The sequence below is a fragment of the Leptidea sinapis genome, chromosome 39 (assembly GCF_905404315.1).
Source record: "Leptidea sinapis chromosome 39, ilLepSina1.1, whole genome shotgun sequence".
In the NCBI taxonomy this organism is placed as follows: domain Eukaryota; kingdom Metazoa; phylum Arthropoda; class Insecta; order Lepidoptera; family Pieridae; genus Leptidea; species Leptidea sinapis.
Genome location: NC_066303.1, coordinates 8,423,617 through 8,450,779, shown reverse-complemented (window position 1 = coordinate 8,450,779; position 27,163 = coordinate 8,423,617). Strand labels below are relative to the sequence as shown.

At 36.2% G+C, this 27,163-nt stretch overlaps 1 protein-coding gene across 2 annotated transcripts in view; it reads left to right on the top strand.

Annotated features, from left to right (window-relative positions):
• The window catches only part of LOC126976128 (CCR4-NOT transcription complex subunit 6), a 275,491-nt gene extending 248,712 nt beyond the window's left edge, over positions 1–26,779 (top strand). The window contains exons 6-12 of one of the 2 annotated variants that reach the window (XM_050824329.1): positions 13,043–13,200; positions 15,230–15,384; positions 15,523–15,674; positions 16,944–17,156; positions 17,448–17,619; positions 18,520–18,659; positions 19,651–26,779. In XM_050824329.1, coding sequence (XP_050680286.1) covers positions 13,043–13,200; positions 15,230–15,384; positions 15,523–15,674; positions 16,944–17,156; positions 17,448–17,619; positions 18,520–18,659; positions 19,651–19,730 — 1,070 coding nt within the window. In that variant the 3' untranslated portion in view covers positions 19,731–26,779. Of the gene's footprint in view, positions 1–13,042; positions 13,201–15,229; positions 15,385–15,522; positions 15,675–16,931; positions 17,157–17,447; positions 17,620–18,519; positions 18,660–19,650 lie in introns of both variants that reach the window. The other variant, XM_050824328.1, reaches the window with a different exon arrangement.
• Positions 26,780–27,163: the final 384 nt, after the last annotated feature.

Below are 27,163 nucleotides of genomic sequence, written 5' to 3'. Positions count from 1 at the left end.
GAAATAGGCGCCGTTGTGGTACCAATAATCTAACCGGCATTCTGTGCAAATGAGCCTCCCACTGGGCTGACGTGAGGAAAAGCACTGCATCAAACTTTACATCTTACGTCTCAAGGTAAGGAGCGTAAATGTAGTGCCACTTAGAATTTTTGGGTTGTTCAAGAATCCTGAGCGGCACTGCATTATAATGGGCAGGGCGTATCAATTACTATCAGCTGAACGTCCTGCTCGTCTCATCCCTTATTTTAATAAAAAAAAGCCCGAGACTCCGTCGAGTATTTTTATTGCTATACGTAAAATTATGAGTTAACTTTGAAAAACTCATCATCTCTTTTATAAATATACATACATATATATCTTATATAGTGAACCACTCGTTCAGCAGCTCCTGTCTATTGAAACATCAAACACCATAAATATATTTTGACGTTATATATATCGTTCTCAGATCAGCGGAGCGCGCCTTTCAATCTCTGTATTGAATCTTTACTCACCTCTATTGAATCCGGAACAATTTAAATTGGCTTAAACATCGATATCGATAGGGCGGCGTTACGACTCATTGTTCCCGATCATTGTTATTATATTTCGTTAGGGTTTTCACCTCTAGATCAGTGTATGTGTGTGTGAGCTTGACTACATAAGTAACTAATTCTCACTAAAACCATGAATTGTCATAGCATTTACTGTTAAATAATGCAACAAGATACTCAGTTGTTTTTGTAATCGTTTATCTTCTCATGCGTCAGTATATTTTACACATAGACATCCATTGTAAATGTCTCCTTCCTCTCCCCTTAATTTCAAAATACATCTATCGTTACTAGGTTCATTCGAAGGGATACCTCTAAATGTCATGTAATGCCATCTGAAACCCTAGAAGAAAAAAATTTAATTTAAAAGGCATGAAGTCATTTGTTTTCTCAAAATTGATTCCTTGAGAATTCCTTTTGATGTCATTTTTAATACTACTACCGCTTCGGAAACAAATGGCGCTCTGAGAGTGAAACTCTCCCAGAATTCTTTTTTTGTAAGTGATTCGATAGATATAAATAATAAATTAATAACAAGCATTAAAAAAAGTATGAAAGCGTAAATACTGAACTACTCCAACCTCAATAATAGGCGAAATCTCGCCATTTTCACGTTCAATCTTCACGGACGTTACTGGGTGTATGTTGAACCATCAGATGTTGGGAAATTGTGCGCGCCAGGAAATGCAAATAATGGATTGCATCGAGGCCTTTGGCTTGGATAAGGGTTTGCGCAGATGTACTGAATTAATAGACGAGTTTAATGAATGCCAGTTAAAAAAAAACAGATCAATTTGTGGCAATACAGAAGGAGCGCGAAAAACAGGTATTGTGCGGGAAGCTGACCGGCGACAACCAATACGTGAACCCGAGAGTTCACAGCTATTAGCCACAACACAACATGAATACCATACCTTTCGTATTTTATTTTCATAGCATTAATAAGTTAGTGTTACCATGTTAAAGAAACAAATATTATATTATATTAATTGAAGAATGAATAAATTAAGTATCTAATTTATTACAAGGTAGAGAAATACACACATTCAACATGAAACACCACAGAGGCGTTATTTGACTGTCTATGGTGTTTACGATAAAACACCAAACCGCGAATGGACCTTGTGACATTTGTGGTTTAAAAGGCAAGGGCGCAGGCGTGTAGCAGCCCTACAGCAGACCCGTGATTCTCACAGTCAATTGACAGGAGAGGCTTGTTGTATCACGGTCAATTGACGCCAGGTGAGAGGAAGTGCCCTTCGCTCGGACGCGGCTGCAAACAATGCACAATGCGGGACATTGACAGCGGCCTCTGCGCATCCGTGAACCCCGTGTATCTTCGACACACATTGTTTTTACCGTCCTGTTATTGAGATTTCTGTCTCGGCCTAAGGTACCGTATCAGTTCTGACGAGCCAGTAGGTTTAGATTTTAAGATGCCAGAGGTTGCAAAGAATACTGGAGTATTTTGCACGAAGTTTTAGAGATACATCAAGAACTGTCTTAGTACAATCCTGCATTAAAGCTTTCTGTGGGCATATAATTTAAATTCTTATCTATTGCACCCTTTGCCTTCCGCCCACGCTAGGAATGTTTTCGTGTTCTTGGGTGGTTTTAATGAATTTTTCATTGGTCTTTTTCCGTATAATAAATGCCCTGAAATTTTGAGATGAGATGGCGATGTATCGATCACAAGCGCTCTGCCCAGAGTGAAGAGTTCAAGATAAATTTCTACATCATACTTCTTGCGGGCGTTTGTTACATCAGACATTTTCTGTTTTTATGGAAGTGAGGGACAAACTAGCTTTCGTTAGAGAATTATCAGACGGTTGTATGACGGTGCACCTCGAGTAAGTTCTCGCACGCTTTTGTAACTACCCAAGTCATAAAAACTTTTCAAGCGTTCGATAGTCATGAAAGTCGAGTTCATAAAGTCACAAATTCATTTAGAGGTCTATATAAGGTAATCCCTGTTGACATACAGAACTTGCCTTTAAACGAATATAAATCAGTTCTGAAGATAAAGTTGTATACAAAAGGGTACCTTAAAATATTTGAACATATGTATATAAATAACCCTAGGGACTGAGCTGCTGAACTGTTACATGTCTGTCTCAGATTGATAAATGTAATTATAGTTAAATAAGATTTTGTAACAATCTGTTTCGAAAGGAGCAACTTGAGAGTTTCTTTAAGGAAATCTGCCTTCCGAATGAGCTGTAGTAACTTCTGCCACTGCCCTTCAGCCAAATGCGCTCATTTGATACGCTCTCTCACCAACGACCTACACCACTACCGATGGATGAATGTCTCAAGCTGGAGACAGTCGAAAGAGGTGATACCTGCACTGTCGCCCAAACTGACAAGTAGAATTATCAGCCTCAACAGACATGACATCCGTATAACACACACACCCTAACGGGTCACACATCACTAAACAAACACCTTTTCACAATCGGCGTAAGGTGGCTAAGTACAGAGGCTGTCTGGCCGAGGACGAAACGGTCGCTCACGTAATCCTAGAATGTGCGGGGGTGGCCATCCAGCGGGCATAAACCTTAACCAATACGAGGTCGCTCCAGGAAGTCTGCGAACACCCCAGGAATATTCTGAACTTCTGGAAGGAGCTGGGCTGGTTGGAGTAACCGGCCATTACTGCACGCAAAATGGACCTATGCTAGTGGTTTAATTGCGGAAACAGGAGTCCCTATACCATACCATACCATGAGCTGTAGTATAAAAAAATGACAGATTTCAAGTGTAATAGGATTTACCTACGAAAAATAATTATTTTATTTGATTTGACCGTGTCTTCGCCCGTCGAGTGAGCTACTTTCCTTTTGTAATAAGTTACCAAAAACAGTACCATCAAATATTAATGGTTCTGTTTCACAGCATGCAGATTAATTCATAAGCTACAAACACATTACTAATTTACAACTTGATATTTAACTACATAATTATCTACAATCGTAAGAGTTTTTATGGATTGTAGATTCAAAAGAGTCATTAAATTTTATAGTCGATATGAAGTGTCTCGTTATCGTGTTGCATACAAAGCAGTCAATGTTCATCAGATGGGACCTTAGGCTAATAGGAGGTTTCAATCGCCCAAGTTCTATTATCATTATGCCATGTGTATTAAATATGTTTAATCTGTGTGTTTGTATCTGTAATTTTGCTTGGTGCTGTTTCTACTAGCTTTTGCTCCTGATTTAGGAATAAAAATATTCGCTTCATTTTGAAATTGTTGCCAATATAATATTCACTAGTTATATATCGTTGAGTGATGAACACCCATACTCACATAGCTCATTGAATCATATGCACGTTTGGCTCTCTGTGTTCTTTATTCGATGTATATGTAGACATCGATCACTATATTGATCTTTCATTTATAAATGCAATAGCCGTGAAGTTCAGATTGCACGTTTCAGCCTTAGTAATCGAAGTTTAGTCCCAAGTAATCGGGCAGGAGTGATCACTTATCATAGGAGACCAAAATTGCCAATTTAATGACGAATTGTGCTATCCAACCACGAATTAAATTCCAACTTTGTAATCACAATTAATGCAAATAAATAAAATTCAATTCAAAAAATATTTGTTAGCTCAGCTCATTTGGATGCATCACCGTGCATATATTTTAGTTGAAATTATTTGCAAATTTAATTGAAAATAAGAAGCTGAAATACCATTCTGTTTTGAAAAGAGCAACCTTAGAGTTTCTTGCTCGTTGTTCTCTATGGAAATCTGCCTTCCGAACGCAATGCATATTTCAAGTGTAATGCGATTCATATCCGATTTTTATCATAAACACCCAGAAGAGTGGATTCTCGACTTTCACACGTGGAACAAGGGTGAGCGCAAGCCACAGCTAAAGGTATCCCATCCCTCTTTTCCTCGCCATTTACACTATTTTTCTTTCGTTTGTTAGCGGTCCTTCGCCGTCATTCGTAATAATTACGTAGACCGGGCCTTACATTATACATGGACAGACCCGACGCCAACGGTGAAAATATAAATATTTTTATAAGGAGGACAAATGAGCGTACGGGTCACTTTGTGTTAAGTAATCATCGCCGCCCACATTCTCTTGCAACATCAGAGGATTCACAGGAGCGTTGCGGGCCTTTAAGGAAAGTGTACGCGCTTTTTTTAAAGGTACCTATGTCGTAAAACACCACGCTAGGAAGCTCATTCCACAGCTTTGTAGTACGTGGAAGAAAGCTCCTTGAAAACCGAAAAACCGAAAATCTTTTATACCTACATTATTTTAATAATATATTCTCTAGACATACCTACTTAAATGTTTACATTACCGTATATTCAACGTGTGGATTTGTTATTCAAATCGCTTATCTAATCAGCAGTTGTAGTCTGTTGTTGCATCGATAGCAACGTCGATACAGCTGATGCGTACCATCTATTATATTCAAATGAACTTGAATAACACGCTCTCTTATTATCTCGTGCCGTCGAAAACAGCCTCGACATTAACATACAGTGTAATACACACACAAAGGTGTCTCCACTTTGCTTTGGTTGACAAATAACAAGACCCAATCATCACCATATATCGTTTGCCGTTATACTTTTTTTATGACAATAAGGGACGAGACGAGCAGGGCGTTCAGCTGATGGTAATTGATGCGCCCTGCCCATTACGATGCAGTATCGCTAAGGATTCTTGAAAAACCCCAAAATTCTAAGCGGCACTACAACTGTGCTCGTCACCTTGAGACATATGATGTTAAGTCTCATTTGCTTACTTATTTCAATAGCTACGGTGCCCTTCAGACTGAAACACAATAATGTGTAAACATTTCACGGCAGAAATAGGCGCCATTGTGGTACCCATAATCTAGCCGGCATCCTGTGCAAAGGAGCCTCCCACTGGTGATTTATATCTGTTATTAATAAACGCGATGTAAAGTTATTCCAAATTTAAAACTTTTTGTTTTTATCATACCTTTGTCACTACAGAATTACGTGACAGGGAGAAGTAATTTTAAACTTGGAGTAACTTTTCATTGCGCTTTTTAATAAGACAGTATGTGTTAGCTAGTAAATCTTCATTCTGCTACTTACAATTTATATTTCCAATCTCAATCCTAAATTAAGGATCCCAGTTAGATATTTTAATCCGTTACCTGCCTTTGGCATTCCAATAACCGATCTATGGAATGAACTATGGATTTTCTAATTTTTGTGACAAATGATTTTCTATTACTAGGAATTTGGAAATTAAAATGAAGATTCAGGATTGATTGACGGATTATATAAAGAATCCATTAGTTAGCTCTGTTGGTAAGGGCGCTCGGACGAAACGAGAGGTTGCGGATTTAAGTCCCGCATTGTTCATAAATTTCGGTTACAAATTTAATTTGTATAGTAAATCCCGGAAGTGAGGGATATCACTTTAAAAATAACAAATTGTTTGGAGAACACATACAGAAAGCGGATGTAAGACATCGCGGAATTTGGGTTTATAACAGTTGTACGGTAGCTAAAATTGTATTTTAGTACGATAGATTACTACCTTCTACTGTCAGTAATTAGCTGTTATTAATCTGAAGCTGTCCCAATATACCCGATAAGTCATTCTTATCGCCTTATATTGGGACGCGTAAATTTACAATTTCCATACAAAATTCTATCGCTGGTAAGCTATACGTCGTCCCATTGATAGACAGCGTGTACGGATAAGGTGAGTTACCGTCGATAAGTTTATTGGGACAGAAAAGTCAACGATAGTTACGATTTTTATCTCAAGTAAGAGATAGACTGAATATTGGGAACGGCCGTTAGTAACCAGTGGCTGTATTTAGTAGAGTATCCTTTTGTTATCAATAATTAATACTTAAGAAGATAATACTGATAACACGCTAACATTAATATAAGTATTACAGTAGGGCTTAGAGTCGAGTTGCAGTACCCAGTACCTGTTTGGGCATATTTTCGACGCACCCAAAGCAAATTGGAGGCAGTCTTCTTATACAATTTCTGTCCAGAATAGATCCAAATAAGGGTTGAAATATTATGAAATACTGCATAATAATTGTAACAAAACACAAATTGTTATAAGTGACTTATTTTCCACAGAATATCACATGCTAACTTCCATGAGACCCGTGCCATATGCTGGTCTTGTGGCCGACCTAATAGCCGACTGAAATTACAAACGCTATTATGCAAATTACACGGTGTTTATAATTTGCGCTCAATAGTAACTACAGTATACTGTGTGTATGAAATTTCTGTTCTAGAAGTTAAAACTGGTTATGTTGAATGTTTAAATAAAGACAGAATACAATTAGGTATGTACTTAGCCTATAATAAACATTAAACAGAATATGTGGCACGTCAACTCCCTATTATTCGAGACTAGCTCGAGTTACTTGGCGTAGTATTAATTGCCGCGTCTTGCAACTTCATCTGCGGTATCTAGTTGGAACGCTGCGGAGACCAATCCTTAATATAAGAGTAGTACAGATATATTTCATAGATCATTCGAGTTGCCAATAATATTTTATACGGTTACGTAATCATCAAAGATAAGACACCCTTTAGGCCCATCACTTTACCCGCCTGTCAAGAAAATAATATAAACAGATATGTTTATCGTATTCAGACAGAGGTGCAAATATTTTTAAAAGTAGGTACCATAAAGATGAAGTAAATTGCAAAAGTTCTTGCTTTGCCTCGTCTATTATATTGTTTTTATTTCTGTCTTCCTGCAGTCTTGTATGTCTTTTAAGATAATGTCTTATTGTCCTATTCATTTTGTGCATCATAATTATTCTTCCAGCCATTCCGAAGACTTATGTCAATTAAAATTTTAACAATCCATCAGTATGAGTCTGAAAACTGTCAAAAGGCCATGCTAAAGGGTATCTTTAATTTAATAAAATTAAAGATACCCTTTTTAAGTTTTTAGTTTAGTGAACTTTGGTTTACATATTCAGGGGGACTGACACCTACAATTACACGTGTTTGAATCCTTTAAAAAGTATTTTTTTAAATAAATGTGTAAGGCTTATGTTAAGTTACTTAGTGTATCATGCTTTTTTTCTAATGATAAAGTTGTCGCTTACCCCGATACCGTTCAGGCTCTAGTTTATACTCTCAGCAAAGTAATTTTAAAAGAAATGGTTACATTTTCATTGTTGCAATTTACGAGGGGATCTCTTAATTATGTAAAAAAATATCATACAGCCCATGCTACTCTGTCTTTGTTTTAGTAATTTTCACTTCATTACAAACAAATATAAATACATACAAAAATATAATAAAAACATAAATACATACCAATATTTGTATTAAGTTATATAGATATGATTCTTTTTAAATTTGCGAATTACACACACTAAAAGTTTTCGAAAAATACTGGACCATCAATTTTGGCTACCAGGAGACTACCGTGGCTACCGTATTGTGCGCGTCTGGGCCTGACACCCATTACCTCAATTTCCTATTACGTATGGACCGTGTTTCGTCCATCATTCCTGCCAATAGAATTCAATCTCTGTCGTATTCTGTTCATTCCCATGTTGTCATCATAATAGCTATTTGGAAAATGGGTACAGCTTTATGAAGCATGGGTACTCCATAATGAATCAGACTCGTAGGCGACTTTTAAAATTAAATTTGTACTAAAATAAGTTCCGTATTGTTATCACTAGGGGACGCTAAGTATCAATATAAACTGCTTGTATCTAATTTATTATGACTTTTTTTATATAAGAGGTGGTGAGGAGACCGTCCATGGACATCCGCAACACCTTACACATATACATAGTTGCTAGTATCTAATCATCATCATCAGTCGGAAGACGTCCACTACTGGACAAAGGTCTCCCCCAAAGATTTCCACGACGATCGATCCAACGTATTCCGGCGATCTTGACCAGATCGTCGGTCCATCTTGTGGGGGGCCTACCAACTCAGCGTCTTCCGGTACGTGGTCGCCATTCGAGGACTTTACTGCCCCACCGGCCATCTGTCCGTCGAACTATATGCCCTGCCCACTGCCACTTCAGTTTCGCAATCATTTGGGCTATGTCGGTAACTCTCCTACGGATCTTTAACACTTATCAATGAAATGTTTACATAATATTATAATATTTTACTTTCCACCAAATTCTGACAATTACACCGATGAAGTCACAGTCAGATATAAAGAATCTTTCGGTTGCAACGGGATTAAATCCCTGTCTATTGAGCTAAGTTATCGCCGTGCTGAAAGCATCATATAATGTCACCCATAGCGTTGGCACGTGCGAGTGTGTCACCTCTGCCATTGTCTGTCGCACGCTCACGTAGCGTCGCGTCACCACCACCGATATGTTTGAGCATATCACCGATGTTTACTCATATGTATAAAATCGGCGGCTTTCGTTGTTGTCGTTGGCACGTTTCTAAGGTGACTGTTCACTGGCCCGGTGAGGTCGTGGCGTTATAACTATGGCGTCTTTGTAGAGAATTCAATTTGCGATTGAATATTGTAAAAGCAATTAACTTATTTTTAGGCTCAATTTTTTTATGTAATAAAATATATTGTGAAGTAACAAATGAACACATGGCATAAAACAGAAAAAAATTATATAAGTACGATTAATATATCATTCAATAACTTTCTCGCAAACCTTGTCAATAATACTATCTTTAACGGTTATTACTTACAAGCTGACCCTACGAACTTTGTTCCGCCTTAGAGGCAATAAATGAGCAGATTTTGGATTTAATTAATTTAAATTTTTTATTAAGATAATAAATATAAGGACATAAAAAATTCAAGTTCGTTAATGATTCTTTTTTGGTTATAGTGCATGGGTTGCCCTCTTCAGTGAAGGACCTTGTGATAAGATGATGAGTTTTATTATCAGGCGCAAGAACAAATAATTCCTTATGTAGCGTGAAACTAACAAAAAACTTCATTGAATTCTTTCTATTCTCGAGATGTCATGAAAATGTATGAGAAAATAATTTTTTATACTAATATTTTTTCGATATTTTATTACTTATATTCCGGACTAAGAGAAATCCAAAAAATCAAACAACAGAAAAATTAGTCTAGCCGTTCTTGAGTTATAAATGGTGTAACTAACACGAATTTGTTAGATTAGTTTGTTGGGTCTTGATAATATTTTTCAGAGATCCTTCTTGGATAATTTTCTCTTGTGTTAACGATGACAACTGTCACGACAGCTGTCGAGTTCCAACGAAACTAGTGTATATGTAGTGAGTAGGTATCTTTAAGGCACGCGTCTATTACGGATGCAAGAATTGTTCGCACCACGTTTGGCATGTAACCCTCGTTTGCGGGAACGTATCGGGCATACAATGGGTCTCTATCAGCTCGCCACGTACAGATCACGGGTCTACTAAGAAACCCTACATAAAAATTTATTACGATCGAGTTTACAGCTGACTAGCATCACCATAGAAAAGCATAACAAAACGGAAGTTGAAGGTAGATGTGTCAAATGAATAGATTTGTAACTGCTGCAGTAAGAAAATTTATTTCTAACTAAAATCGGTGTTCAACCCAATGCAACTGGCTACCGAGGTGCACTTCGGACCGGTTATATACTTCCTATGAAATAATTTAAGTATGACGCTATTGAGTTGTAACAAGAAACAACTGGATCGTTTACTGTAAGGACTTATTTGCATTAAAACTGTAACGGCCCTTTCATACGGAAGTTCCGCGCACCTTCCGCACTCAAAATTAAATATGTATTTAAAAAAGCACACCTTGAACACATAAGACGTAATACTTAAAGTATCCTGTTATCCTTATATCTAAATTGTTTGCACAATTTGCGCTTCATTATATTGCAGTGGGCCTGCGGCTTTGCCCGTGCAAATTAAGGCATTTTATTTAAATTAGCTTAACTCTTTTATTTACACCACTCATTAACAAACCGATAGCAGACAAAAATTCTAACACTATTTTTAGCCTCGGTTACTTAAGTACCTACAACGTGTATGAATTGTTCTTTTGAATTACTATTTAATATAGAAATATTTTTTTATATATATATATATGTATATTATATTATATATAGGTCCTCAGGTTTACTACCACCGACTCAAAAAGGGTGTAGATAATTTTATCTTTTAATTTTAAGTTGCTTTATTCTATAGTACTGAGTAAATGTATCTATTTGAAAATAAACTCTGAAACACTTGAAAAATACATTTAGATAACCTACTCCTATTTAAAGGCGGTTAAAAACATTCACACCCGTAGATTATAGGACATACAATCATCTCCTCGTCAGCACTTGTTGTCTGTGATGACGACCGCACGACCGGCCGGTCTCATGTTGCTGCCAGCGTCTACTAAATAGCTCCGATTATTCCTTCTGTCCTTCTAAGAACATGATTATGTTATTTAAACAGATCCTTGCACACATGGTTCGATTAAAGGAGTTTAACTTTTAAAGTTAAGTAATGAATTCAAATGAAAATATTTTTATTCTAAATTTGGAGTTTTAATCAAATAAATTTATTATCAGTCTGGGGGTCTCTTATATTATATAATATTAATCATCTCATATTATATTAATACACTCAGTTTTCAGGGTATATATTTCTTATCTAATATCATTAAACGAGCAATTCTTGTATATATATATGTATATAATCTGAATCTTGGAAACGGAACCAACGATTTTCATAAAATTTAGTATAGAGGTAGTTTCGGGGGCGATAAATCGATCTAACTAGGTTTCAATTTAAAAAAAATGTAGTTTTATCCGTGTTTTAATGAAAAACAGCTACAATAACATTAGAATACAAAGGTAAAGGTCGTTACACTCTTGATAGAGCGGTCGTGGTCATCACGAAGTGAAAACTATATACAAGACTATAATAGCTCAGATGGGACTTTGGGTGATCCGGAATGCAGAAGACCCCGGTCCGAATCCAGGTGTTCTATTAGTTTTTTTTTGTTCAAGTTATGTACATTCTGAAAAATCCGAGCAAGGCTCGGTCGTCCGGATATTAAGTATAAAAACTCACGATGAACCTAAATTCGCAATAAACTTTGAAACTAATGAACTGATTTTAATTAATCTTTCTGTACTAAATGCAGTTGACAGATTCTTTGATCGAAGATATTTCGATTCGTAACCCTCAATTTTTTTTTGTATGAACATTTTTGTATGATATTTTTTTTGAATTACGGCTTGTCAGTTCTGCTGTGGAACTGTTTCACAATACCATATTTTATTCCATCTTTCAGTTTCAAATAATATATAAATAATCATCCCTTATTTGCCCTTATAATTTATTTTAGTCTTATATTTTTACAAGTGACGAACCAACGAGGCCTTAAAAATTTTGGTTTAGTTTATTTCGATTGAGGCTGGATTTGGAATAAAAATATAAAAATTCATCATTATAAAGGGAAAGATGACTTAGACCTGCTAATCATTATTCAGTATAGTGCCGAATTAAAAAATTGATATCCAAATTAATAGATAGTAAAATATGGATCATTCACAAATATGTTTTTGTTTTAATTGTTACGCCTGCCGTTGGTGTAGACTTTCGCGATGGCTTTTGACAAATGAATAAAACAACTTTTTTATTATGAACAGAACAACGTCTCTTGAGTCAGCTAGTAATGGCAAAATTTTCCCAATTAAGAGCGGCGATATTTTTCATACAATCGCTTGTACGTGATTATGGCGTTCGTTGTATCTAGGTTTCTATTGAAGCAGAAAAAACATTCAGTAAACCCTCTAATCTCGCAATTTTGCACAAATTTTACCTGAACTTTAGCCTTTCATAATGTGCTCATAAATTGTAAAAGTAAAGAAAACGTTGCGATAGAAACCTCGCGCATATAATGGAGATTCTATATGAAACACATTTATTTCACAAATTTGTAAGGATTACTCAAAAAAAGTGCTCTCTGGAAGAAATTTATGGAATTTCTGCACGCTATTTTTCGTTCAATGTTATCGCTTTCTCTTGCTTGTCGTCAACAGGAGATATCCGTTAGATGAAAGAATATGCTTTTCAAAGATGTTCGCGTTAGCGATAGACAGGACTAGTAAAAGCCCTCTTAAAGTAACTAAAGTAAACTAACCAATCGTCTAACGGTGGTTCCCAATATTCAGTTATCTCTTACTTGAGATTAAAATCGTAACTTGACTTTTCTGTACCAATAAACTTATCGACGGTATCTCACCTTATCCGTACATGCTGTCTGTCAATGGGACGACGTATAGCTTACCATCGATAGAAGTTTTTATGGAAATTGCAATTCACGCGTCCCAATATAAGGCGATAAGAATGACTTATCGGGTATATTGGGACAGCTTCAGATTATTGACAGCTAATTACTGACAGTATAAGGTGTCTGCGTCAAATAATTATCTTGTTTTTAACCACGAATGCTGTATATTCATCATTCATAAATGTATTCAAAGATGTAAATAAAACTAATGTTTATTTTACTACAAGACTAACATCAATGATTATAATTTCAGGTATATTCACAGTGATGTGCTACAACGTACTATGCGACAAATATGCGACGCGGCAGATGTACGGGTACTGCCCTAGCTGGGCACTCGAGTGGGACTACAGGAAAAAGGGCATCCTCGACGAGATCCGGCACTACTCCGCCGATATCATCAGCCTTCAAGTTAGTTGCTTTCCTAGTACACAACAGTATTGGATAAGATTTAATTGTGTTTGTGGCGAACCTCATAGATACCGAAGTAGTAAGAGATGAGGTATTAATTATTTTATGTATCTTGAATGAATTATAGGATTAGTTTGTTATACGTTTCCATTTAACAAAATTTTGATTTGTAGAGAATGTAAACAGACGATTCTTTATTTACAATTAAGTTGAATTCCATAGAAAAATACGATTGTCATTTTTAAGAAACAATACAAAAATTGTTAGTTATCACGACTGCATCACCAGAATTTTTTTAAAGCCTTAACCATTTTTATGAGTCTGTATGTATTGTTTGTTAGAGATTTGCTTATATGTTCTTCATTGATGCAGTTTTCTTCATAGCAGATTCGGATTATTTTACTGTTCAGCTTAAGTTATTGAAAAATATACTTCCTGCTGTTTACTTGCCTTCTGAACGGCATTGAATTTTCATAAAAGGCTATTTCCTTGTGCCAACGTAGTATAAGGTCGTTGCGCTTACAATTGTTTGCTATTATATAATACGTCAATGTCAGGGCCGTGTAAGCCTTTGTGTACGATCCTGCAATCATTCGCGGGATAATGATTTCTGCGATACCTGGACAATTTATACCGTAAATCAAACTCTTGATGTTGTATTAGGGCTAGGTGGCTTTCTTGTATTGTTGTACACTAACAATGCTAAAATTATGTATCGTTTATGTTTTCTCATGCCTTTTGTACCCTCTACTTAGATTTGATTAGGTTAGTTTTGTATGAGTATTTCATTATTACCTAGGTTTTAAATTAACTGTTTGTGTTCAACAGAATTATTAACAAATATTTTTTTTCTAGAATAGTTGAAAAGCGTTATTCTTAGGTATTTCGGAGAGCTGACTTTTATAATTGGCATACACACTTGTGTTGTAACTTAGGCACATTCGTCTAAGGTACGCTTTCTAGAAGGCCCCTTGATCATGAGTATAATTGACTCTTTTACGCTCAGTTATACAGATATTGACAACACACTTAATAACGGATTACGTACTGAGATACCTTCTCGAATATGGACCCCAGCGAACTATTAAGCGGAATTTCGCAGCAACAAAAAGACATAAAATAATATATTATAAATAATTTTTCACCAATGAATAAAATAATTCAGCTAATTTGCAAAGCGCGATTAGAGAATAGCACTTCTCGGATTGATTATACTGTATATATATATTTTATAAAAAGCTTAATAAAGCAAAAATTATTTCACTTAAACAAGTAAATACTACATCAATAGGGCATTCGTACTTTGGTAAAAATCAGCGTCTAATATGCATACTGTATCAGCAGTGGCGTGCATTGGTTTTCTAGCAAGGTAAGCACTGTAGATCTAACTAGTCGTAGAACCGCGCTCTAGTCTCACAGTACTAGGTTTTCAAATCTACATACTGTAGTTGTTTGTGTTTCGCATGTAGTTTCCGTACCATATGGTCAACCTAATATTTTTGTTTGTGTCGTAGTAGTAGGCATGCCTACCTAGCCGCCCATACATTGCTGAATATCGTTTAACTGTGACCAATACTTTTCTAAATAAGATCTATGAAATACTCGTTGCGTCGTATAGGCTTTTTGGGACTGCCTACCGTACGAATGTAGTATGTATCTAGCGTAAGGAAATATTGAATGAGTCGGTGTTCAATAGAAGTTTGGTTATAGAATAACGGAGGCAATTTAAAGTTAATTAACTTTATTATTTAATATTTTATTTTTATTATATATTGACTGACTGTATTCATTTATTTTATTTAATACTTTCATAACGAAGTAGGCAATGCCTAAAGGCATGTATGGAATGTACGCCCCTGTGTATCAGAAACCTTGCAATTGTTCTGGAGTAGAAAATAAATTAAAAGAGTGACTTATGAGAAAGCGTGGGGACTTCAAAGCTTTTCAAAGCAGGTGATCGACCACCCTTAGTTAATCGAATCTCCTTTTTTACATTGGATTATTAATCTATAAAATAATACGATTTCAGGAAGTGGAGACGGATCAGTTCTACAATTTCTTTTTACCAGAGCTGAAGCAGGACGGCTACGATGGTATCTTCTCCCCGAAATCACGCGCCAAGACTATGGCGGAATCGGATAGGAAATATGTTGATGGATGTGCGATATTTTTTAGATCTGCAAAGTAAGATATTGTGATTATTGCTATTTATAACATTTTTTGGGCACGGCAACGAAAATATCATAGAAATTTATTTTGATTTAACAACGGAATCAGTATTTTTTATGTTTTCATTGTCAGCAAAAACATCGCCATTTTCAGGTTCTCGTTAGTAAAGGAACACCTTATCGAATTCAATCAGTTAGCAATGGCGAATAGCGAAGGATCGGACAATATGTTAAACAGAGTTATGCCCAAGGACAATATAGGGCTAGCTGCATTAATAAAGACCAAGGAAGCAGCCTGGGAGAATGGTATGTACTTATTACGAACCGATTGAGACCTGCACTTATCATTAACTTTCACCTAACTTATCGGTGGGTGTTTACTAATATACTAGCTATTAAGCGTTGTATTTAGGTCTTGACTGAATATTGCTTTGTAAAGTATGTAAAGTGAACTAATGTGTAGCCATATTATTTATTATTTCCGATATGTCTACGGTTTTCATTGACGTACAACAAACAAATAGACGCCCAATCGCCTATTTAAAGGTCGTCAAAAAATGTCCGAGCGGCGTTTATGCATTAACTTATACCGATAACATTAATACATTCGTTCAAATTAAGACCTTATTTCGTTGTAGTAATGTGTAAGGTCTATTGAACACCCTCATTAGAAATAGTAATACTACGTCATGGGCTAGTAGTTACACACCTGAGATATGATACTCCTTTTTAAGTTTGGATATGATTAATGCTGTTATTTGGACAGTTTTTCACTGAACACTTTGTCATTGCGTGGCGTTGTATTCAAAGCGCGGTCGAAATACAACTGAACTAAAACTCCGCCTAATAGAGGCGTAGGCACAGTTTTGCTTCATACAATTTTTTAGCGTGATTGTGGGATTTAGTTCTTTATTGTACGTCAATGCCCACGGCTAGTGGCATCTGTGAACAATATTCGGAGCTTTATTATAATATTGCTTTATTAATTTAAGTATTAAAATACTTATTTGTTGATTTAAATTAAATACGGGGAAGCCCTTCAGGTCAGTGGAGGCGATGTTGTCATCGTTGCATTGAGCAAGGTGATATTATCAGACATTAATTTAATGAATATTCCCAGATTTAGTCATACAATAAGTAATGAAACATTCCGTGCTTTCATTTCAAGCGGTTTGACAAAAATATGAAGTATTTACAAGATACTATTATTGTTTATTATGGAATTTTACCGCTCCCGGCACGCAATTGTTGATATGGCCCATATGATTGGGTGGGGAAAATATTCTATGGATCGTCGTTACTTGGTGTTCGAACAACTTCGGGAATTGTTGGTGCATCCGTCAGAACGTTTTAACAGAATGTTTCCTTCGCTTACTTTACACATACGCAGGTATGGCAGCATGTTTTCTTATTCTGCTGGCAGCTGATTTAATATTACAAATTGTTTAAAATTTGCTTACTATTGGCATAATGGCACAAAAATTCGAATATCTTATTACAATATTACTGTTGGCCGGCAAAATAAAAAACACGCCAGCCAGTAATGCCAGCCTTAACCTCCAGGTCTACCAACAGAATCGGCGTCTGTCGCGCAACCGATCCTGGTCTGCACGGCCCACATACACTGGGACCCCGAGTTCTGCGACGTGAAACTGATCCAGACGATGATGCTCAGCAACGAGTTGAGATCCATTCTGGATGACTCGGCCAGAACCCTGCGGCTCACGGGGCAGAAGGACAACGTGCAATTGCTGCTGTGCGGTGATTTTAACTCTCTACCGGATAGCGGTGAGTTAGTGTTGAAATCCGTTAACTACTAGCTGTGGTGGTCGTTAGTTCAAATTTCACCCCCAACACGTTTGGGTCGGGTCTTAAACAAATGCGCGATTCGCATGGAACTAATTGCCTCACACAGCCACTGTGGAGTCATCTGCTGGCTGTATCAATCTTGATCCGGTATGACCTTTGAGCTTAGAGTATACTTCCACTGTAAAGGCCGTTAGTGCATCTCTTGACCTCTGGTATTGCAGAAAGAGGAAGAATGAATAAATATGTTAGTTATTTGTATGCTGACGGCAGGTGTGGTGGAGTTTCTGTCTTCTGGGCGCGTGTCGGCCGACCACCGCGACTTCAAGGCGTTGGGCTACGCGACGTCGCTGCGCCGTATGCCCGGCTCCGAGCACGAGTTTACACACAACTTCAAACTGGCCTCAGCCTACAGTGAAGACATCATGCCTTACACCAACTATACGTGAGTATACTAATTTAATTTTTTTTTTACCTGAGAGTTGAAGAAGGCATACCAATATTTACGATCCATGCGTCACTCGAACGGTTGGCCCAGTTGGTAAGAGCGCTCGGACGGAACCCAAATGGTGCGAGTTCAATTCCCGCATCATTCATAAATTTTGGTTACAAATATAATTTGTATAATTAAACCAGATGTGAGGGATATCACTTTAAAATAATAAAATGTTTATACGTTAACATACCAACAATCACTGCTACATATTAATTAAGGTAAAAAAATTACATGAGTTTTTAAGTTTTCATTTATTGGATATGGTATTGTTAAGGGGCTTCAAAACCTTCTCATGAATGGTATATTGATACACTTGTGCAGATGTTTGATACCTGTTTCACAAATGTATGATGGCTCAGTCACTCGTTCATAGCTAATACCCCACCAAACCATCATTGAAGTCGGATAGTGTCGATGTTACACTCGGTCGACTAATTAGGAGGCTTCCTTAATTTTGTCTTTAAAATGGTGCTCAATTGTAAAAAAAAATCTGTAACCTCCCTTTGCTTACCGCTTCAGTAGTTGTTTCGATTTTACCACTCTTTTCTTTTTTAAATTATCAGTTAAGAAATGACCAGTACGTCTCTTATAGGCTGCAAGTACTAATGTGGGTGCTATCTTCATCTCCCGAGATAAAATCTTTTGCTTTCGGACAGATTTTTTTCGAATTCTTTCCCTTACTACATTGAACACCTTATTCGTACGAACACTTCTTGGACGGCCAGATCTTTTTCTGTCACAAACAGAGAAAATCTCAAAATATTCCAAATTTAAATGTAATGCTTTGTTTATTTTATATTGTAACAGTATTTATGGCCAGACTAAGTGTTGTAACTTGGACTGTTTCAGATTCGATTTCAAGGGTATTATCGACTACATATTCTACAGCAAGCAGTCGATGACGCCGCTGGGTCTGCTAGGGCCGCTCTCCCAGGACTGGTTCCGGGAACACAAAGTCGTGGGCTGTCCACACCCGCACATACCTTCAGGTAACCTTCAACTATATAAGTATAACTTTGTGAAGAAGGCTCCACTGGTGGTCATTATTTACCATCAGCTGACTCATGTGCTCGATTATATCCTGTAACTATAAAGTATCGTTTTCAGACCAGTAAATTATTAGTCTCACAAAAAAACAGCGTGTGCTAAAGACAGAAATAAATACTTCATAGAGGCTTACACAATTTTTCTCTTCGATATTCATAAGAATATTAACAAATATTATACACTTATGGACAAATTTAGTAAAATGCAAAAAAACGTTTGATTTTTGAAAAGGGGTTTCTTGTTGTAAATTAAATTATATTTAAAGAAGAAAGTTTTAGAATGTTTCTTTTTTTTTAATTTCATTTTTTATTTGATTTTGAGATTTTTTTTAGTTTTGCCTTGATTGCCTTAGTTATAGTATCAAGTGCGATTCATTGCGGAAAATAAAGTGAGAACGTCAGATCTAAGTGCCACTCAGTTTGCTAGGGCATTTACAAACACCGCGGCTAGGACAGTTTACGAGACTACAAGGACAGGGAAGTAAATGGAAAATTAACAAGAGATGACCGTTTTATAGTTATCAGCTTTATCATTAACTTAGAAACAGGACTTTGGCTCCTTTGCACAGGAAGCCGGCTAGATTATGGGTACAACAACGGCGCCTATTTCTGCCGTGAAGCAGTAATGTCTAAACATTACTGTGTTTCGGTCTGAAGGGCGCCGTAGATAGTGAAATTAATGGGCAAATGAGACTTAACATCTTATGTCTCAAGGTGACGAGCGCTATTGTAGTTCCGCCCAGAATTTTTGGGTTTTTCAAGAATCCAGTGCGGTAGTGCATTGTAATGGGTAGGACGTGTCAATTACCATCAGCTGAACGTCCTGGTCGTCTCATCTCTTATTTTTATTTAAAAAAATCTGTTCATTCGGAGGTGGTATTTTGCTGTGGACAGATGGTTATTAGAAAAATTGACGTATACATTGTATTTCCAGATCACTTCCCACTGTTAGTCGAGCTGGAGATGTGTCCTACGACGAGCGCCAACTCCAACGGTCTCATCGGGCGCAGGTAGCACGCGATGTTGCGGCGGGCGCACCAGGCGTTCACCGCCACGGAGCCACACGCGGAGAACAACACGCACACAGACACCGTGACGTCACGATAACACTGCTCTAACCCACGCGACCTCACTATGGGGTGCAACCTTTTCAACCAAACTAGCGTCAGCAAATAAATTCTTAATCATTTAACGGTCCTTACCAATAATGCCCGTCACAGCTATTATACATAGTGATCCCAGACGGTGGCTATTCTGTAATGTATAAGTGCTATATACATGTGTTACTTGTGGCTTTGACGTCGCCGAGATTTGTTTTGCTTGTAGCGAGACATAGCTTGCTGACGTCAGAGAAGATATAGCGCTAATTGCATCACATTGCTCGCTTCTTTGACCGATTGCCTCAAAAAGGTTGCATCCTACTCCGATGTCGAATACTAGAATATACAGTGATCCAGACAGTTTGAAGTATTGAAGCAATTGACTTTCAGTGGCTCAGACCTTTCATTAGTGATTCGAACAGTTTGACTTGCAAACATGGATTTTATGACAGTGAATCAGATGTTCGGGTGAAAATTTTAGAAATCCTTAAAATAAATGTTATGCCAGTATTCGCAGGGATATAACAGGCAGTAAATTATGTGTTGTTGTAAACAGATTGTTATTAGAAATGTTTTGTAGGCATTAATTAGCGCTCATGCATCTATTATCACTAAATATTGACAGAATTAATTACACGTACAATGAAACAAGTATCAAGAAAAATGTTTAAATATATTATATCTATATTAATTATTTATCTATGTATCTGAGATCTTAATAATAACTTGAATGTTCTAGAACATTTAATATGTATTATTGTAATATTTACTTATTCATTTATATGTGTTCAAATGTCGTATCTTATTTTATAATTTAACTTGACGCCCTTTCTATTGTAGGAATCGAGTTTGCTACCTATAAGCAAACAGGTTCTTTATGAAAATACAGTGAACAATCGTTATCTTTTGTCGGGACTATTTAAATTCGTTTGGCTCAGTAATGATTTTTGAAAATATAATCTGAAGGCTGAAATAATAACATCTCGAAATAGTATTTTTGCATCATCCAAAATTAAGAGTGCTTTAACATTTATGGTTTAATATATGGTAGCTAAACATTTTATAGGTGAAGTAGTTTGAATATTAATGGAATTTTTTGAGCATGTTCAATAAGTTGAATTATAAATATTTAAAAGCAACAAACTCGGTTTAAAAATATTAATATGCTTAGTATTGTTTTCAATTAAGATTTAATTTTTATCTATAAGAAAATCTTTGAATACTTACCATGTAAAGACAACTGTATCACTAGGGCTTGCATCCATATAAGAATGCTATTAATTACTGTCCGGAGCAGGCAAGTGTCAAAGACTATACAGCCTTCAGTTTACTATTTATCATTTTATTGTTCTCTATGGTTCCTTCTAAGCAATAAAAAACTTTTAATTCTTTAATAGTTTTGTAGGTACATAGGGGCGAATCAATATCCTTAACACTTACATTCTGTATGTTGAGGACAGGCATATTACTTAAGATAACAGTATAATTATTAAAAATGAATAAAATACCGGATGTCATCATTAATAATGTCTTTAGCTGTGTTATTACTCACGTTTTAATTTAAACCCTTTGTCGTAATATAGTTAATTTTTTCTTTAGCATTATAAGTAAAGTTTCGTCTCGAAGCAATAGTATTATGTGCAATTAGTTTCATTTTAAGATACTTGTACAAAAATAGAGCTAACAGTGGGTAAATTGTTCTCTCAATTTTATACAGTCGAGGAATGATCTGTGATTGGCATAGATTTGAGTTGAATACTTTTAAGTATAAATGTTGATCTTTCAAATTCTAAGCTTGTTGCTGTGAAACAATTCTAGCGTGGTCATCGCGAGAACAACGTATTTGTATTTTCGGCCTACTCCGAATTAGAGTATAACCTCCATCTATATTGTTAATGAGTGCATCGGTTTCATTTCATTCTTAACAGCTTTCTTCGATACAATTTTTAAATTTGTTTTAAAAATTATTAATAATGAATACATTGTGATGGCCTCGCGTACTGCTATGATTCACTTTTAAAATTTCATGCCTTGTAGTTTATCTTTGACTTTTGTTTTTTTTTTATTTTAAGGAAATATGTCTTTAAGTAAGGTGTCTATCTACATTTAACGGTCTGTCTATGCTAATACATAGTATACGTTGGTGTAACAGAGATTTTAGTGAAAATGTATAGAAAATTGAATGAATATCAGGCGTCCATTTAATGATTAGTAATAAAAGAAATTCCTCCACTGTATATTGTAGGCTAGTCTGGGTATACTTTGCAATGTGTGTTTGTGTGGGTAGTTTTAAATTATCGATGACGTCTTTCTTATCAGTGGGTTTGTGATTGTTTGTCGTACGAAATGTCTAGCTTTTAGCATTTCTTATCTTATTTTTGCGGTATGAAGGTTCTCTTTCAATACCATTGTTTGGTAAAATTTCTTTAATATCATGCATGGACTTACATCACAACAGAGATTATTAGAGTTAAATTAGTAAGAATTAGATCCCACTGGTGCGTGATTGATGTGTAGATTGCATTGCGATGTGGCGAGCGGCGCCGCATCGCGCACGTGTCGTATCGGTATCGTAGCGTGTCCGTCTGTATGTTAGATAACAATGGTGTTCGGCTCATCAAGTGGTACGGTGTCGGTTGGTGTTGTAGAACAAAGGCGATGTTAGGTTAATGTTGTATTGTGTGTAGCAAACTGCTCAGCGAGAATGGACCCGCGCCCTGTGCCGTGTATGAGGACTTGTAGTTAGCTACCATAAGGCCCGGTATCCACCATAGCTGAGAGGAGAGGAGATGTATTTTGATAACCAATCAGATTTCGTTATTTCCATATCTCTTCTCCGCTTAGCTTCGGTAGAAATGGATGAAGTGAATAGGAGAGGAGATGTCTCATTTTTCTATAGAAATTTGTGCCGCGTTGAGCGATTAAGCGGCGCGGTGAAGCGGAAATACGTGCAGGCGGCGACTGGAGTCTGGAGCTCGCGCCTCGCACTCCCGAAAATCGCTGCTATAAACACAGCTCACATCTCTCCGCTCTGGTGGAAATAACCTGACAGCTTCGCGGCTTATCTCCTCTCGTCTCCTCTCCTCTCCGCTTTGATCGATACCGGACCTAAGTCTCGAAATGTTTCTTTAAATCAACCACGATGTGTGTTGTCGTTCATCTCTCCCCTTAGTCGTAAGTAGGTTTAATTGTAATTATTTTTGACATTCGGAAACCAATTAATACTGCTTCTTTTTTAGCTGTAAGTTATCCCATACCGATGTTGTATTAGTATTCTCGCGAAACTGTGTTGACTGCTTTCGTCCCAAATTTGTTGAAGTACTGCTTTTGTTTTAAGTTTTAGTGCGTTATTTTTTTTAAATAAATGGGAGTTGAATGGCAACGGGCGTGGGGCACATATTGTAGCGGGTTAGCATACTGGCGTAGTACAAATGGATGTAATGGTTGATGGATGGATGTTTCGGTGCTCGCGAGCTGCCGCTGTTTGACATTGACAGATCTTCAAAATATTGTGTCGTTGTCTAGCTTTGTTTGTTTCGATTATAATTCAGTGTCCAGTTTTGTGCCTAAATGTATGCTCTCAAAAGACCTTGCTTTGCAGTTGTCAACTATACATGACGTCTCTTTCTAAAAGCCGATGCTACGTCGGATATAAGGGACGGTTGTGATCTAGCTCGAGAGTCGCAGTGAGAAAGCATTTCTGAACTAGTCATCTTCAGGTTTTCCGTGCTGCTTTTGCTCAGACATGTTATTACATATTGCCTTTTTATACTCCATTTAGTTGTATTGTAGTACATAGTAATTGGTTGAACCCTTATTTGCATTGTTCGATGTATTCTGAGCAATGTTCCGGCGTTGCCGTATGTAGTGATGTGCTCGTTGTAAAGCATTAGTTGGCTCCTCGGAATAGTGATATTTTACTAAAAAGTTTTTATATAATTAATAAAACATCGGACCACTGCATAGTTATACCTACGCTTATTTTACTCTCCATCGGGATTATATATAATTTTTATTGAATATTTTTTAATCATTGTATTATAATTATTATTATGTATATCAAACTATAGGTGCTGTTATATTTAATTTTAATGTTACAAACGCGAATGTGATACGAGTCTCGTCTCTCTTAAATGAAATGTATTACAATATTGAGAATTAATTCTATTACGTATCAGGGCGCGCTTAGACTTCAGGCGTTGTGGTAGCAGACGCTTTACAACACATTAATTAGATCTTTCAGGCGAATAATCTTTTGTGTTTCTTGACTGTGGGTGTAAAGCTCATGTTAATACGGTCGTAAATCGTGCCTTCGCCATTCATTTGCGCTAATAATCTGTATTTATATTGACGCTATTTAATTTAGCGTACGTGTACCTGATAGTATTAAACGCGTTTGTGATATCCGCTTCAAACCGCATTGCACTGGAACAGAGAATAGAAGCGTCCGCTATTGTGAACGCTACATAAACGTTTGTGTTCTAAGCGTCCCCTTAGAGCCAAATCATGTTAAAGGGTTTATTTGAATTACTTATTACACTTGGCATAATCGTGTGCATACTAAAGTTTTGTATCATATAGTATTTTGTATTACCAATGATAAATGTATATTCTTTAAGTACATAATAGATACCTAGTTTGTGAAATCATATCAATGTTTGTGAGTTTGTGATTTGTGGTAGATAGCTGTGAACGTGCGTCCGTTCTTTAACTAACGTTTCTAAGTTAGTTGTGGCACAAATATTTTTCGAATTTACCGCGTAGATCTTTATTATCCGACTCAGTCAGAGTACTCGTTCAGTAATCGTGGTACTAAGAGTCCCATAAGAAGTTGTGGAGGGCCGTTTTGTGTATTCCCTGCAGTCTAACTCGTGTGCAAACCTATCTACTTGGATAGTGTTAAATAGTAGTATTGTAGTAAATGTTAAACACAACCCATCTTAAAGAATGATAAAGGTGTACCTTCCACAAAAAAGCTCTTGCTGATATAATTCAAATAATATATAATCATTTTAAAATTAAATAAATATCCCAAAAATCGGCTGAAATATAGACAAGGGTTATCAAAAGCTCGATTTTTCAATCTGCCTATTTCAGGTTTCAACAAACTTTTGCTTCGATAATATAAAACTATTAATATTTTAAACCGAAATCATACCTAGGGCATGAATTTTTGTTATTTTAGATGAAGACTTCATTCAATTTATTCTCCAGATGTGTTACTATTATGCGGTAACTGTATTACTGGTTATTTTAATGAGGCTATTATCGCGACATACATATTAATTTATAAAAATCATAGGACAGTATTAAATTAAAATATATTAAACACATATATGATGAATGCTGTTTATCTTTATTGTAGTAGGACACTTGATCTCTTTATTTTAAATATAATTTTGATGGACAATTTTACTTAATAGATCTAGCAGTAAACTTTCTTGTTAGGCAAATGTACGATAATTTTTTTTTCTCAATTTTTAATTTAGTTTATCAAAAACAATGCCCTCCAAAAATATTTTTGACGCATGCATCAACGAAACTCGTTCTGTGTTGCTTATAAACGCGAATTAAAGTTATTACAAATTTAATTTTTGTTTTTATCTTACCTTTGCTACTCCAGAATTACATGACAGAGAGAAGTAATTTTAAACTTTGAGTAACTTTACATCGCGTTTATAAATAAGAAACGGTATACGCTATGCCGTTTCATCAATGTATCTGATGTATATGTGTATTTTATATCTTCATGTACATACGTATGTGTATATGTTATTTATGTAAATAAATACTATTTCATTTGTGTCAAAATTATGTCGTTGTTAAATAACATTGTATTTGTATCCGATTAGTTAATTGCGAGTTTCGATGATGCAACACCTTTTTTTTGGACTCTGGTAGACTACAGTAGGTATACCGCAAGGCGCCTTCAATTATGTTTATTTGTTTTGTAAATATTATATAATTTCGATTAACCATTAATGCTAGACAACGAGCCGTTGTATATCAGCCGTTGGACTTCTGCGCACACTTCACATGGGCAGTTATGTTGTATCTACTCGATAATAATGAACCAAGTACATACTCTATGACATTTGACATTGTGGTGACAGCAGCCGAGCCCTATCGATTTAGCTCAATACAAAAGACTGTATGAGACTTTAAAACAAAGATGATATCAAAATGAAAAAGAATAAAAGTAAAGTAATATTTTCTGAAGCACCTTGAAGACTTTACAATAACTTGTTAATTGGTGATTTAATGATAAGATCGCAATGTTTAAACTCACTAGTATGTAAGGACAAATGCTTTACGTCACTGTGATAGACAATACAAAATATACCTGAGAAGTAACACCATAGGCCTTTATGTGAAATTATAATCTTATGAATCGAAATATTGTAATTAACCTCCCTTATGTTGGACTGCCGATGCTCAAACTTGTCATGGTAAGTGGCTGCGATATCTGCCATCTCACTCTTTCTTACTTGATGGACTATTGTCGTCTCTGACATCTCGTACTTATTTATTTAATTTCAGTCTATTTATACACGCATTTCTTGGTTTTACTAGACAAAAACAATTTCATCTACTTTAAGTAAATTAGTGTTTGGCGTGAATTCTATCAAAAAGCATTACACTTAATACATTATGAGTCTATTTTTCAATACTTTAAAGCCATTTTATCCGGTAGTTCCAAATGAACAGACATTATTATGATTATATATTCTGTGTTATATTGACAGATTTGAGCACCGGCGGTTGGTTTGTAACAAAAGTACAAAGACGCGTTTGTGCAGAAGTTCTTGTCGTGGCTTGAGCGAGCGGCTGGGTGAGTGTATGTGTGGGTGCGTGCGTGTGTGTAATTGTACGCCTGTGTGCGTGCGGCGTGCGTCTCGCTGCCGGTTGTTAACACATTATGTATAATTGAATGAATCAAATTATAAGAGAATATGAATTTTATATTGTATTTTATTTTAAAATCATCGATCTGAAATGAAGCTTTTTTTGCTTCTGACGCGCTTAAATCTCGCTTTTTGTTATATATTATAACTGTGTACAAACTGCGAGGTAATTTAGGTACTACCGATTATCGTATTTGTTCACAGGACAAGTCCTGGTGTAATATTGGGTAAGTAGTGGAAAGGCAATTCACGTGTTCAACATAATTCATCGTTATTGCTGAAGTCGTCTCCGCCGGAGCTAAGATTATCTCCTCACCGTTCATCACCTCGATTCAGAAGAACGACCGCGATCTAGTAACAACACTGGATTTACATTTGAAAGCACATAATCACAACTTTTAATGTACAAAACGACTGAAACTAAATGCCACGGCACGGTAAT